We start from the raw sequence: 15,121 nt of genomic DNA on the forward strand, positions 1-15,121 counted from the left end.
ACTCTGATGGGGAGAGAAAGCAGGTTAACTGGTTCTGTAAGACCTGGGAGCTTTTGATGCTTGTTACTTATCTGTTTTCTTGATCTATGCGAATGGTAGCCACGTGGAGGGAAAAGAGAACAGTAAATTATCAATGTGGTGAAGTTCTTTGTGTCAATTTACTGGTCTGAGTTATTAGTTCTCGCAGGGCAGAAAGTGCTAGTTCTCATCTGACCATCCCTCATTTCAGATGGATATTTTCCAGGTTTCATGTCTGTGAAACGTTTGTGGTTTTAGTCTTCCTTAAAGCAGTTGGATGATGAATACAGGCACTGTGTGTAAGTGTCTGTTGAAGGGCTTGGACCGTGCTTCAGTGACTGCATGGCAGCAGAGCTGCCGTAACGGGATGTTTGCATGCTCTCAGCCCATGGAAAACTCGTTGCACTGGGTTAAATCTCAGTGAAAAAGGTTTATGCTCTGTGGCGTTTGCTAAGAGCACACAAATATCTGTTAGAGAAGGACAACGGGTGTGTGCTAGCATGTTAACCCTAGGCTTTGGCACACCGGCAGAGGCTGTGGTGTGCCGCAGAGGTAGCACAGGGATGTTGCTTCACTGATGTGGGTGTTGTATCAGTAAATACTGAACTAACGTGAGTGCTGTTATGCACGTGTCATTAGGCACGATGGGATAAGCAGTGATCCTGCAAATCTTTCCATCGCCGCCTCCTGTGTAGAGGGGTAAAGGGAATGGTGCTCTCTGCTCTACATTGTGGCATCTCCTCTTAACGGGGCAGCAACTTCAGCCAATGCTTCACCCACAGAGAAGCACCAAGTCCGCCTCACTGGGGTTTCCAAACTGAGCCCCGACTGGGGAGGGAGGAGGGAGAGGATGGAGATGGGCTCTGGGAGCCGCTGCCCTGCAGGGCACTGCCACAGCCCGGCCGGAGAGGAGGAGGAGGGTGGCTGCCTGCGGGGAACGAAGGAGCCTGCTCACAGCACTTTTCCTTCTTCTCACCAGCAGCGGTGGCGGGGCTGCCGGCAGCGAGCAGCACAGATATGTCTTCCAGTCCTACTGATTGATTATTTTCAAGTGCCTGCTTAGCGGAGATGCTCCCGAGGGGCTGCCTGCCTCTCTGTGCTGACACCTTTTCAGTGCGAGCTGCGGCTCTCTGCTGCTGTCCTTTTGATCAAGATCTAACAGCCCATGCTGGCGATGCTCCCATCCCTGCTAGAGTGCCTGTCACTCCTGGTGGTGCCGGGGACCTCCCCATTCTTGCCACGATTGCTGCTGGCAGAGTCCCTGGGGACCATGTGCATCATTAGAGCCTTTTTCCCTTTCAAAACAATTCCCCCCCACGTTGCCCTGAACGCTGTTGTGCTCCAGCAGCACTCGCCTGCCACGAGTCCCTTGTTTTGTCGCTCCTTCCTTCCTGACCCTGCATCAAAGAGCTTTTCTGGTTGGAGAAGGAAACCTCCTCCTCGATGGATGGGCACGGTCAGCCCCTTTGCATGGTGCTGGCATCTGACCGCCGCAACCCTGCTGGATCACCATCCCTTCTGGCCCTGGAGCTGGCACTGCCGTGGGCGTTGGGCTCGGCAGCAAAGCTACGGGACCATTATGTGGCCCTTGCAGGAGAAGGTGAGCAGCAGTGGAAATGCCACTTGCAGAGCTGGGCGGGGTTTGGCCAAACTCAAGGAGCTGAGCCCACACCCGAAAACCTGAATGCCTATTTAGGACTCAGAGTATAAATCAGAGTGTGATTTTTTTAATATTTTATTGTCAAAATAGAGTGTTTTATAAATTCTGGTCTCAGCTCCCGTTTACTGATATTCTTGGGTGACCTTGGACAATTCATTTCATTTCTCTGTGTTTTGAAATACTGAAATCACTATATAATATGATGATAATATCGTATTATTCTAAGTGTGAACATTTAGTATTGTGATTTGGAACAATAAATCTACACGGGTTTTAAAGGCGCTCCGAGGTACTGAGGGGGAAGGTATTGTTTTTCAGATCTCTTGGGGTTAACCAGCCAGCCATGTGAATTTATTGTGCATTCTGGTTCTCATCAAAAAAATCTGCATTTTATGGCTTGCAGTGAAATGCATTTAGTGAGAAAGTCAGCTCTTAAGTCACACTGACACGGTGATTTTTCTTGGGTTTTGCCCATTCAGACACAACCTCTGAGTCGCTTTATCGCTCCCTGTTTAGCCCCTGTAGGAACAATTAACAAATGAGCTGCTCTGATATGTGCTTGCCCTTGGACTGCTGCGAAATCCCCCTGCTAACACCCTGACTTCAGCCCCTGAGCTGCTACGAAAGGGTAACGCTAAAAAGCGTAGGAAGAAAAGAAATTTTTTTTGGAGAAAAGCCCTTGCAGATAGTTTTTGGTGGATCACTTCTCTTTAACAAGCTTTTTGGACATCGGGAAGTCCATGTACAGGAGTCAGCGTGGGATGGTTCCTACGGCAAAGCTCAGCCCATGCCAGAGCTCAGCTCCCGATCCCTCCCTGTGCCCCTCTCCTCGGGGAGGAGACAACCAGCCCAAGTATTTCTCTCTGCAGGTGTACAGAGTATTTTTGCCAGCAGCAGCTGTCAGATTGTTGAAATTCCTTAAACACTGCTTGACCTCAGCATTTCTGGAGTATGACCCACCTCTCGTCGGAAATAGGGAGAAGAGTAATGCAGAGATTATCAGTGTTCCTGTTTATTGATGGAGAATATCTCCTTTTTTTCCTCCTCTCCTGCTCCCAACAAATGGGAGTGAAGGCTGAAGGGAGCTTTGGGCCGGGGATAAGGCACTTTCTGGGGACTCAGGAGGTGCGGGTTCAGCTGTGGTATACCTGACACAGGATGATATTTTTGTCCCACGGTCTCCTCCCGTCTGGTGAAATGTGGTTTCTTTTGCTTATCCTGTGCCTGTCTGGTTTCCTTGGAGTCCTTGTGCCAGGGCTTTATTTTATTATGGGTCTGTGCATCATCTTGTATGATGGGTTTCATTCTTGGTTGCTGCCACTTGGTGCTACTGTAGTGCAAATAAACGATTAGTGATCGCATCGTGAGCAATGATTGTATCACGATTATATCAGAACAATGGGATGCATCCTCTCCCTGCACCCAGTTACACCAGAGTGGGCCAGGACAGGGGTGCTGTAAAAGGCAGGGAAATGACCACCCCATGGGCTGCAGTCATCAGAGGAGTTTCCTTGAGCTTCCTCTCAAAAAGATCCTCAGCAGGAGTCAGGGACTGGCACCTCCATCGCTCTCTGTGTCCCAGGACGGGGCTTTTGGAGCAAATTACACCAGCAGCAAGAGAGGATGCTCACAGAGATGAAGGTTTAGGCATTGTGGACTGCATGGATTACTTTACGGCTTGAGATGCTGAAAGATAAAGCAACTCCTCATTTATTTGCATTCCTGTCTGCATGCGCTGTCCTGCAGCTTGTGTCCTCCCTATATTCCATGTTTTTCCTGCATGTCTGCTCTCTGCAGTTCACAGCGCGGTTCCTTCTTTATACTGCCCGTATCTGGTGTTAACAGGGCTGCTTGTGGCTGGGTTGGTTGGCTGAGGGGTTTTCCCCAGGAATATCAGCACACACTTAAAACACGTTCGATGTGACTGTCACGCAAACATTGGGCTCCTTTTGTTTCATGTTCATCTCAAATTTATTGAGGATTACACCAGCCACATGATTTGCACTTAGAGGATGCATGAAGCCCTTGGTGTTTCCATTAAACAAGAGAGAATCAGGTGCCTTTTAACGATGATGCTGTCCTTGCAGGCTCCCACTCCACCGTTTACAAGGACCCCATGATTCTCGTCGGTCCGGAGAACCTCACGCTGACGGTGCACCAGACCGCTGTGCTGGAGTGCATCGCAACGGGCAATCCCCGGCCCATCGTCTCCTGGAGCCGCCTAGGTAAGCGCTGGGGGTGACCGGGATTTCCTTCTCCTCCTCTCCATTGCCATCGTGTGGGAAATAGGTAGGTACCACTGACTATTTTATGCAACAAGTGATTCACCCTTTCCCTTCCCACTGAAGTTAATTGTAGGCTTGAAGTGCTTTTTATCCTCATGCCTACACTTTGTTTTTTCTCTCTGCCAAGATCCTGTTTTCACCTGTTAGAGAAGTGGGTTGGTTAAACCTGTAGATGTTTCATGAAAGGTGATAATTTTATCTTTTCTCGAATGACAGCATCTTCTTCAGCTGCATCAAAAACATCACCACTATTGGCCTAGAGAAGCAAAATCATACAGAAACACATCTTTCACATAAAGCAGACTTGAAAGAAACTTGCTGCCTGTTCAGGGAGTTTTAAAAAAAATTTTGAGGGGAAGAGAGTGTTTAAAGCAGCATGTCTGAAGCTCTTAAAAAACAAATGCTTCTGCTGGGGCCCGTGATATTTTTTTTAATCAGCTTGGAAACCAGAGGCAGTGTCTGATGGCATCATACAAGTGAGGAAGAGCAAAGTGCCGTGTTTCTGTCAGTCTGAAAGCAAGGGTTATTTTAGGTTCTAACTTTGTGATAGTAGCTCGGAAACTATTTTGCTCAGAGTGACACTTCCATTGCCCTACAGAAATCTGTGCTGAGCAAAGAGCTGATGGCTTTTGTTTTACCTTCTGGAGCTTGCAACTCTGCCTGTGTGCACTGTGGGGTTGAGTTCAGTTAGTGTTTCCCAAGCCCTTGTGGTCTGCGAGGTCACATCATTTTGGGATACTAATCTCCTCAAGTCCCCCAAGGTGGCCGTGAAGCACAAACAGGGGTAATCCTGTCTCGTGCTGCTGTGCTGGATGTGGGACTTCACCCCCGTGGCTCTCCAAGGGTCAGGGTCTAGCTCATGGGAAGGGCGACTTCCCACTCCAGAGCCATCTGCCAGGGGACAAGGACACGTATTCAGCATCAATCGCACAATTTCTCCATGTTTGCCCTCCTGCTTGCATCCTCTGGTGGCTTGTAAAATCAGCTTGTGTCTGCCACTAACTGTTTTTTTTTTCCTCCAGAGCCATAACTGTCAGATTGATGCTGTTTTAAAAATTCCCCAGATAGGCTGTATCACTGTTTTGGTTCTCTTGGACACAAGGCGGCTCTACATTAGCGCTCAACTATAATAAACTACTTTATAATTGCCTTAATTATAAGTGCTTATTACCTTCTTCAAAACACTTGTCTCTATAGAGCAGTGCAATAATGAAGATGTAATAGCTTCATGCGATGTTTGTCTGGATGGTCTGAGCTCAGCATTGCCTTCCACCAAAAATAAATACCCTCTCCATGCTGCTTTGCAGCACAGCAGCAAAATTAGAGCTACTGAATGAGAAAGAGATCACGTTATTTTCCATCCCCTTCAGAAGGAATGTCTCCTGTCCAAAGCATCGCAAGATCTTGTTTAGTATTACACCGATCTCGACAGCAACGTGGCGTACAGGCGCTCTGATGAGTTGGTGGGTTTGTCATCTCTTTGTAGCTGTTTCGGAAGCGCTTTCATGTCTCTGTGTCTGTGTGATCAGGAGGAGGGAAAGGGATTTACGCTGGATGGGGAGGTCCTCCGAGCATCTGTCGTCTGTACACGTGGCTTCCTCCCGTGTGAGGGTCTCCTTCCAGAGGTTCCTTCTACAGAGCTGGTTCACCTTAAATAACCAGTTAACTTACTCAACTTGGAAAAAAAACCCTTTTCATCCACTTCCAGAAATAAAAAAATCCATCGCCACGAAGTTTTAGAGAGATGCAGCTGATTTAACAATAGGCCTGAGTTAATTTAAACAAAAAATGTCAGTTATATGTGAACATCTTTCTTGCTTGGTCAAAATAAAGAAGAGTCGTGGCATTGCCATTATGCCGGGTCTTTGCACAGGGCATGTTGCCGTTTCGGAGACTCTCTGAACCACTTTGCTCACAGTTTTGACATTGTGGCATTTCTTCTGTCAGAAAGGAGAAAAAGAATGATTTTGCTTTTACAGCTTTCTGGTGCAGGGGAAAGCAAGCCATAAACAACATTTGCACTTTTTGCTTTGGCTTTTCTAAAACCTGGCTGGTTTTCAGTGGGAAAGGCAGCTATATTTTGCTTGAAGGAAATAATTCAAATTCTGGGCCAGTTTTTGAGTGTCACACAATCAATTTTGAATTTAATTTCCTTGGGAATATGTTGTAGCCCCTGACCACAAACAGAATTCCTGTGTCTCGCCGTGCATGAAATGTCAACATTCATTAGAGAGCAGGCTCTGAGAGAAATGTAAAATCATTAAGGGTTTGTTCAGGGAAGATAGGGCTTTTCCTTTCAGAGCTACGCACTTCAGGCTTGGACCTGTATGTGTGCGCAAATGAATATCCTGGGCACTTACTGCAAAGCCTTTTGAATGAATGACGATTTTAATGTATCCTTACCCTTTAACTGACAGGCCACTGAGCTGGCCTCCATAAAAGGTACCAAGGCAGAATAATAAACTATTTAGAGAGATATAGAAAAGTGAGGCGAGGGAGAAAAGACAGCGATTATCTGATAGCGTTATACAGAAGTTGTCAGAAAGGGCCGCACAATGGGAAGGAAATTACTAAAGAGGGAGCCATTCAAGAAGTAAACTATACAACAATTGTAGGAGCCAATTAATTGGTAACTTATTGGACACAGAAGCTTGCAATAGATGGCTGACTGGTTGACAGGAGCACCGTTCCCGTAAGTGTTTAGAAATAATAGAGTAAATTTCACCACTTCACATACTGAATAGTCAACTGTTGCAATGTACTCTAAATATGCTAATCCACGGTGCCCAGTGTCCGCCGGAGCAGGAGACCCATGTGTCTAAAAAGTGGAAGGCTACTATGGCACAATACAAAGAATTCACAAAAGACCTAAATGATCAACATTAGAAAGTTGTTACTTTCTTTCTACTTGCTACTTATAAAAGAAAGGCGTTCGTGTTGTTGCATATTCATATCGCCTGGCACGTTTTAACGGGTCTCCGTAATTGGTGCCGGTGTGCCAATCACTCGATTAGCAGGCGGAGAACGGACTCCAGAAAGCATCACATACATCTTGGAAAAATAAATAATGCGGCTCCCAAACCGCAGGCATCTTTCACCCAGACTTCAACCCAATGGGGAACCTGGAAGCCTCTACTGGTCCATAGCCGGGGCATCCTTTGGGAGCATCTCCCATTTGGAGAACAGTCTCCTTTATTAATCAGTTGCCCGGCTGCTCTTCACAACCAGCTGAACCTCCTCCTTCAGCCCTCATCAGTCAGGGATTGACAGAGAGAGTCTGTCAGACATTTCCACCCAGATTGGCTTGCTTTCAGCCTTCAAATTTTCTGCTTTTGACTTCATAAGAAGAAGTAGAAGGTCATGTTAAATGAGCAGCAGTTTAAAGCCTGCGTGGGTCCTGGGAGCTTTGGGAACTAAGCAACAGTGTTAGCTTTGGCAGTCTTTCGGATCTCCTCCATGGAGAGATGACTTGGTGATGGCAAGCGATGCCAGAAAGGTGGGTTTTCAGGGTTTGGATCCCTTGATCCAAGCCACTCTTCAGGTCTCTGTGTAAGTGAAACAGGGTTAAAATAGATAGCAACCTTTGCAAAGCAAGTGTGAGATATCAGTCCCTCTGCACAGCACTTCTGCGAAGTGATGAGCTTTCTGGATGCAAGGGATTTCGTGTGTAAATACTCTGTATTATTTATATGTGTTGTCAGTGTTGGACTTGATATTAGCTGAAGAGCTTCTAACTGATCACAGGATGGCTCAGGTTGAGTGAGGCACAGTAGAGTAAGAAGGATGGAGCAGGCTGGGAAAGCAGAGATATTTCTCTAAGAAGCCCTTTTCAGCACTTTTTGGAAGGGAGGTGTTGAGAAAGAGGCATATGGGATGATCTGGCACGGTGATCTTTGCTGGCTGTGAGAGGTGGCCATGCTCTCTGAATCGAATGGCAGATCCCCCGAGGTTTCTGAGCTTGGAGAGCTTTGTTCTTCAGGGAAATGAAAGATGCTTGGTTGACAGGAGATGTTTCTTCAGACCACCACACCTCTAATTAATAGTTGGAATTTGGACTGTGTGGAGTACCTGCTGCAGGCTGGGTCTTTGCATGCTTAAATTATGTAGCACATTATAAATAATACAGTAAAGCTACTGACATTCAAGTCACATTTCTGTGGTATTTCTTAAGGCAATGATGTGATGAAGCATCCAGGTATGGCCACTTCGCATCTTTCACTGCTCATGCCCCTCCCTCAAGAGAGAGATTCGATTTTTATGCCTATTGTAAATATGGACTTCCAAAAGGTCTAATTTAAAAGATGAAATCAAGTTCAATTTGAATTTAATTCAGACCTCTCTACACTTCAGTTCAAATGATGTTTGAAAGGAATGGTTCCTTCTTATTGCTCATTAAATGTGGGACAGGTCATGTTTTACTGTCCTTTTTATGACTGAGCCATTTACTGCTGCAGTGGCTTGGCCAGCTATGTGATCATTTAATCATTTAATGACATTGTTTTTCTCTCTCTAAAAGATCTGAGCATTTTTCTTTGCAATGCAAATAATGAAGTGGTCTGGCATTGCCTGCCTAATGAAGCAAGGAAACCTTTAAGTTTAAAAATTTCCTGAAAAACGATATATAAAAAGCGTGGCAGGAGATACGTTTGTGAAGTGCTTTGTAGCTTTCAGTCCATGTTTTGCTGGTGTTTACTAGCAGGATGCTGCTGTTAATCTGAAATGGGCTCCCTCACTTGTATGGTCCAGGCTTGCGAGCTGATGAACGTGCGCCGCTCTCACTAATGCTGCCAGAGACACTTGCTCTCCGTCCCATCACATACCTTTCTGTGGGGATCCAAGCGCTTCCTGGGCAGCAAGTTGCAAAGTGGCATTTCTGGGATGATGGTTAATTTGTCCCTCTTCTTGAGGGCCTTCACATTTTCCCAATCTATTCCAGAACCTGTTGGTTATGAACGGCCCAAATCCTCATAATATCCTTTATTATGCAAAGCTTGATATTACACCTAAAGCATATGACTGCACGATAACATTTAACTAGCCCTGCATGCCTGTCTGTGTTGAAGCATGAAGCCTGCCCGAGGTCAGGCATGAGCCAGGTATCGGTCAGGGGCCATGCTGTTGTACAGCGGAGGCTATGAAGAAAATCCTTGGGGATAATGAGGTGTCTCGGGGTGACTGCAGCAGCCCCGTGGCAACTTGTGTTTCCCTCTGTGTTTTCCATGAATGTTTCCCGTTGCTGGATTACACCAGATGCAGCCACTGAAGTGGTTGTGTGCCATGAATATTGGTAACCAGCCTGAGCCTGAGGTCCTTCAGCGCTAAACGTCCCTGGAAGCTGTTCTGCCCACTGGGTGATGATAAATTTTAAAGCAGGTTGAACAGCCATTACCTAGCATCTCTCAGGAGGTGGCCCACAGGAGTGGAAACCAGCTAGGGCATCTCAGATCTTTCCTCATGACCCATTGCTTCCTACAGTGCAGTTCTGGTTTTATTTGGCTGCTTCTGTTTCCTTAGCAATATTACGGCATAGACCAATAGAGCTCCCAGGAGGAATTTTTCAGATGAATTTTTCCTTTTACTAGGCACAACTTTGAAGCACAAGTCACAGGCTCTTCTGCTGTTGAGGAGTACACATGTATGGAGGGCTCGTGGGATGGTCAGGTGGGGAGATCACTGGGGCTGGTTCTTGCTTCCCTCATTTCTGTAGTTTCTTTAACCTCCTCCATGAGCAAAGGTGAGAGAGGAACTGGATTCCCATTTCCCATCTGATGAAAGTGTGCTCCCTTTAACTGCTCCTCCAGTAAAACTACTCCCCTGCCTTGCCCCTCTGCTCAGACACCCTGACACGTGCTAGGACAGATTTAGAGCTGCCTTTGTCAGACAGTGTCTTAAAACACAAACCAATGAAACAATAAAAAGCAATAGCCTGATACTAATGAAACACATTGTAATTAGAGCTGGCTGGGAATTTTCCAGTGAAAACAGGCTTTGTTGGAAAAAGGTGAATTCCCTGATACTGACTATTTCACGTTAAGTGCTTCAATTTTGAAGACCTTGTGCTGGAGGTCCGAGGACCTGAGGATCCTGGTTTTCTCCAGAAGGCAGTTCTGCTAAGAGCATCAGCTAAAACCCACTGACTTTACTTGGCAAATCCCAGTAACAGAGCATGGCACCACTCCATAAGTACTTAGATTGGACCTCACCGAGGGCTGAGCCCTGGAGAACCTCACTCAAAGGTCCAGCATGTGACTCTTACCCTTTTCCCCTTCTTTCAGATGGCCGCCCAATTGGCGTGGAGGGGATCCAGGTGCTGGGGACGGGAAATCTCATGATCTCGGACCTCACCGTGCAGCATTCTGGCATCTATGTGTGCGCAGCGAACAAACCCGGCACTCGGGTGCGAAGGACTGCTCAGGGCAGGCTTGTTGTACAAGGTGAGCAAACCTGGGGCTCGGGGAGTGGTGATGCCCACTTCGCTGTGCCCTCTGCATGGGCTCTACGTGTTGCCTGGGCACTGTGATGGGTTGGGTTGGACAGATGCTGACTTTGCTTCTCTGATGGTATCAAAGGACTTCTTTTCTAGACACATGGTTTTCCAGGTGGGTGTGTGTCTCTGCGTCCCATGCAGATGAGTGGCAACCAGGTATCATTCAACTGAGGTCTCAGCTGCTTGGGTTAAAATGGTTTCCCACCCCATCACAGGCATTCATTTGGCTTAACAGCCACCAGTTGTTACTTGTTATCCTACTTGTACATCTCAGCAGAAAGCCTGGGCTGAATTAATCAGCGAAATTAATCTCTCACCCCTGCGTGGTCCTTAGTGATATGGGGACACAGGCACTGTTCTCATATTGGACCCCTCTGCATAATAGATAATCGCTCCTGCAGTGATATCCAGGAGTGGATATCACTCACAGAGTATTGCTCTAACTGAAGTGGCACCAGTAAGTCTAAAACCATTTCCAAAAAGTCAGTGAGCTGTTTTCTTTAGCAGTCGACACTGTATCTGAGCCCCTTGCCACAACATGAGTAAAGCACCTTTTGGGGGAGATGCCCAGGAGATGCAGGTTGCTCCGCTTCCCTGCAGCCACTGTCCTGAAATGCCACTTGTAAAGGGTGATTCAGCCCAGAGTAGAGATCAACACTCAAGAAACCAAACAAATCCCCTCTACGTGCTCCGTGTGACCAGTTTCCATGGTGAGGGGAGCCAGGCAAGTATTTCAGAAGGCAAACCCAGCTGGCAGCGTGCTCTGAATGGCAGTAATCCGCCCCTGATTACAGGCACTCACCTCCTCTTCAAGCTAGTCCACTTAAAGCATCTCGCGCTCTCATCAGTTCACTCATTAACTATTGACTGATGATATCCTGAATCTAAAATTATACACCTCCTGCCAGAGTGAGCTAATTGAACCTTTCATGCTGGTGATGGGGAAAGTGCCCTGCTCCAGCCCTGATGCTCACCTGACAGGTCCTGGGAGTCGCTGGCGGTGATCTGGCACAGCACCGCTTGTGCAGCAGCTGTGGTCCCTGGGTGCTGGCATCCCTTTTCCCCTTTGCCTTGGGAGCAGCGAGGAGCAATGTAGAAAGGGTGCTTATACAGGACTGCTCTTGCCTCCTGAGTCCCAGGTGCTGATCAGACACAACAGGAGGTGAAAACTCACCGTTTCTTTTACTGTTGGATTTCTGGGTGAGCAATGCAATGAGGGGTCCTCCCAGCTGGCTGGTGGTGGGCTCACCTATAAGTCCCCTTACTAAGAAACACCAACCCAGGCATTAAGAACAACCTCGCTGTACTGATACAAACCCTTTAGAGCTGCTGCAGGACAGCTCTTCCCATGGTGCATGTAGCAGAGGTCTACTAAACCCAAACACAAAGCTGATGTACGGGAAGCAGGCAGGCAGAGCCAAAAGAAATTACTTGGAAAATCTATGAAGTTGTAAAAATACAGCTATTGAATACTGTTGACTGCTTCTGTTAGCAATTGGATGAGAGGGGGAAAGGTAGCACAACTTCTCATTGCTACAGATCGGCAGTTTTCGGTCTCTTTGGAGATTTGAACATCAGCTCCTGAGCAGCTGGTCTAGTGCTGGAGTTCTCCTGGGGTAGATTTACTGTGCATTTTCACCTGGGCAACCAAGATGAGACTTTGTCCCTAAAATGGTAATCACAGGGCCATCGGAGCCCAGCCTCGCTGTGGAAGGGGGATGCTCCTGCGTTCAGCATTAGCAGAGAAGTTGGCCACGTGGAGAAGCCACGTGGCCAGTGCGTCGTTGGTGTAGCCCTTAGACATGAGCTGCAGTGTCCAGGACCCCAACCTGTGTTGCCCATTCATAAAATGCTTCCTGTTTTTCGGGGGGCTGTCGTTCCCCAGGGAAGCTAATGGCACACCCTGGCCAGGCAGCTGGACCCAGGTTTGCTCACCCTCCCTCTGGAAGCAGCTTTTCCTTCCTCTGAATCTCATTTTGCCTGGGTTTTCCAGCTGCGAGGTACAAATGATTGCTGTTCAGGTTTGTCTGGGAAGAAAACACTGATAATGACTGACATGGGAGACTGTGGGTTTTATCTTTGTCAAGATGTCAGCGATGCAAATTACATCCGTAAAGAGAATAAAAGTGAAGAGCGGGCTATCAAAAGCCTGGTTGGAGAGGAAGTTAGCACAGGGCTAGGACAATACAGCATCCTCAAAGCACGCCAGGCCAGGTACTTGCTGCCTTTATGCAGGGACCCTTGAAGTGCCTGGAGGCACAAATTAACTTGCCCCTCGTCTTTTGAAGGAAGCACATTTTATAGGTGGGAAACTGGGGGAGAAAGGGCGATGTTTCCTGTTGTAAGGCAGGGAGTTAGCAGGAGGCTGGGACTGAGACCACATCCACCCTCCTGCTGCCAGCGTTGGTCCTCGTCCCCATCACGGCAGCCGCCTGGGCAGAGGCACCCTAGTGCAGGTCTCTGCTCTTGCTCCGGCAGTAATGTCCTTTCGCGTTGCAGGCTCTCCTTCAGATCATCTAACGCCGTCTTATTATCTTCCTGGGAATTCCTCCTCCCTTCAGAGGAGAAGGCGTAAATCCCCCGCTCCCTCCCTCCCTGCCCTCCCCTGGCCATTTAGGCTCCTTTGATCTCTTTTGTAAGGTTCTCACACAAGAAAGTTTCCATTTTCTCTTCAGATCCCGGCACAGCCATTTGAATATTGCTTTGTGCCGGGCTGCGAATGAAAGTCTCACGGGGGGAGTTGTCGAAGGGCCGAATGCATCGCTGGCTGAAACAGAGGGTGTGCGTGCGTGTGGTGCAAGGGAAGAGCAGGCTTCGGTGGCAAGGAAAAAAAAAAATATCAAAGCGCTTTCTCTCTACCTCCTGTGCAATCTTTTGTGCTTTATTTTGTGTTTGGTGTCATAACAAACTGATGGGCTGTGAATGGCCAGATGGTCACCAGTGTTCTCCACTCCACGCTTCATTTCCTCCTGAAAGCTATGCAGAAAAATGAGATCTCATCTCATAAATGAGTGCCCATCTTAGGGACATGTTTTTGAAGGCTCTGCTGACAATGACTGCCTTGTTCGCCTTGCTTTCTGCCGACAGAACCGGGCAGCGCTCCTTGGTCCAGCAGATCCGGCCACCGCTGCGTTTCCTGATGTTTCTTCCATCGTTCTTGCTTGCTGACATTGTAAGCCTTGGCTGCAGGGTTGAATTCATCAGCAGATACATTGCAGTTGCTGTGTTTTAGGCTCGACTCTGTGGTGCTTGATTTGTCCTTGAGTTTAGCCCTGAATTCATGCTGCAAAAACAGCTTCAGTACATGCTGCATGGAGCAGTGTGCCCCATGGAGCAGTCCCCTTCCTGCCCACGTTTTCCTTCTCAAGAAAAGCTACCACGCAAGGACAGGTGGGCACTCGGATCTCATCCGTCAGGATGCTGGAGTGAGCTGGGGTGCCTGAGCCCTCTGGAGCATCCTCCCAGGAGCACACCAGTAGGTGACGTGGGAACACGTCCCACTGCTGCGGAGCTGCAGCCCACACCTTGCCGGGACAAGAAGTTCATGATACCCACTGAGAGCTGATGGACAGCCTCCATGACAGCCTCCTTGAGTGGTCTCTGCCTGTTTCCCAGGGGACACAGTCATGGGTTCCATCTTTGGCCCTAGCAATCCCACCAGCTCTACAACTTAACTATTTAATACTTACGTAAGTATCTGGGCACCCTCTGTAGTCAATACAAAGAAGCCAAGTGGGCAGCAGTTCTTTGTCTTAAATCTCCTGTCGTCTGATGCTGTGCTTGACTGACTTCCCCGTTGACCTGTCTTCTCCTTTATACCCTTATTGTAGGTTCCGGTAGCCTAATTTATGAGGTTTTGTTGTTTCCATGTTATTCTTCCTTCTCCTCACCCCAGCCTCCCTCCCTCACCCTGCCACTCTGGCTACTTGAGAATTAATGACAGCTTCATACTGAGGTGCAAGGGGCAAGGATTCGTCTGGCACCGGTGCGTCGGCTGTCAGTGCTCCCCAACCCTTAGGACAGCCCTTCTCAGTGAGCTGTCAGGCGCTGCAATAAGCACCACGCCACAAACTCACGGCAAGGGCAGCGAAGCTCCCTGTTATCTTGGGGGACACACTGGTGGCCGGTCACTGCTGAGATGAGTGTCCCTAAAGAGATAGAGCCCGTCCAGGTCTCCCGTTACAACCCGCTGTTACAGTGCATCTTCATGCTATCACAGTTTGTTGAGCACAGTAAAAGCTATTGAAGCACTTCATTAACAATTCTGGGGGTGGTATTAAGCGTTATTGCTTTTTGATACCAATGTCACGCCTTTAAATATTCATTAAAACTGCATGAACCCCTCCCTCCCTTTAAGTCCTGAATAGTCAACGCTCCGGTTTCTTCATACTTCACAAACCAGGGCTGGATCCTGCCCATTCCTCCTTGCCAGGTTTGAATCCTCTGCTCTTAACAGTGATCTTCATTAATATCTTCATTAAGATCTTCATGGAGGGCTGAGAAGTGCTTCCTCTCGCCGCCTGAGATGGCCTTTTGGCACGTAGCGTGGAAGGGGGAGAGGTGTTCAGGCTGCTGTGCCTCCGTGCAGGGCGAGATGAGCACTGACAAGATGCTCTATTAATTATGAATGACGAGGGGGGGGAGGGCTGGCAGCAGGCAGGGCTTGGCTGA

At 48.0% G+C, this 15,121-nt stretch overlaps 1 protein-coding gene across 1 annotated transcript in view; it reads left to right on the forward strand.

The window, feature by feature from the left end:
* The window catches only part of IGDCC3 (immunoglobulin superfamily, DCC subclass, member 3), a 95,822-nt gene that overhangs the window by 57,466 nt on the left and 23,235 nt on the right, over positions 1–15,121 (forward strand). The window contains exons 5-6 of the mRNA XM_009321529.1: positions 3,766–3,903; positions 10,239–10,397. Coding sequence (XP_009319804.1) covers positions 3,766–3,903; positions 10,239–10,397 — 297 coding nt within the window. The remainder of the gene's footprint in view (positions 1–3,765; positions 3,904–10,238; positions 10,398–15,121) is intronic.

Source organism: Pygoscelis adeliae, unplaced genomic scaffold (genome assembly GCF_000699105.1).
Source record: "Pygoscelis adeliae isolate BGI_AS28 unplaced genomic scaffold, ASM69910v1 Scaffold13, whole genome shotgun sequence".
Lineage (NCBI taxonomy): Eukaryota > Metazoa > Chordata > Aves > Sphenisciformes > Spheniscidae > Pygoscelis > Pygoscelis adeliae.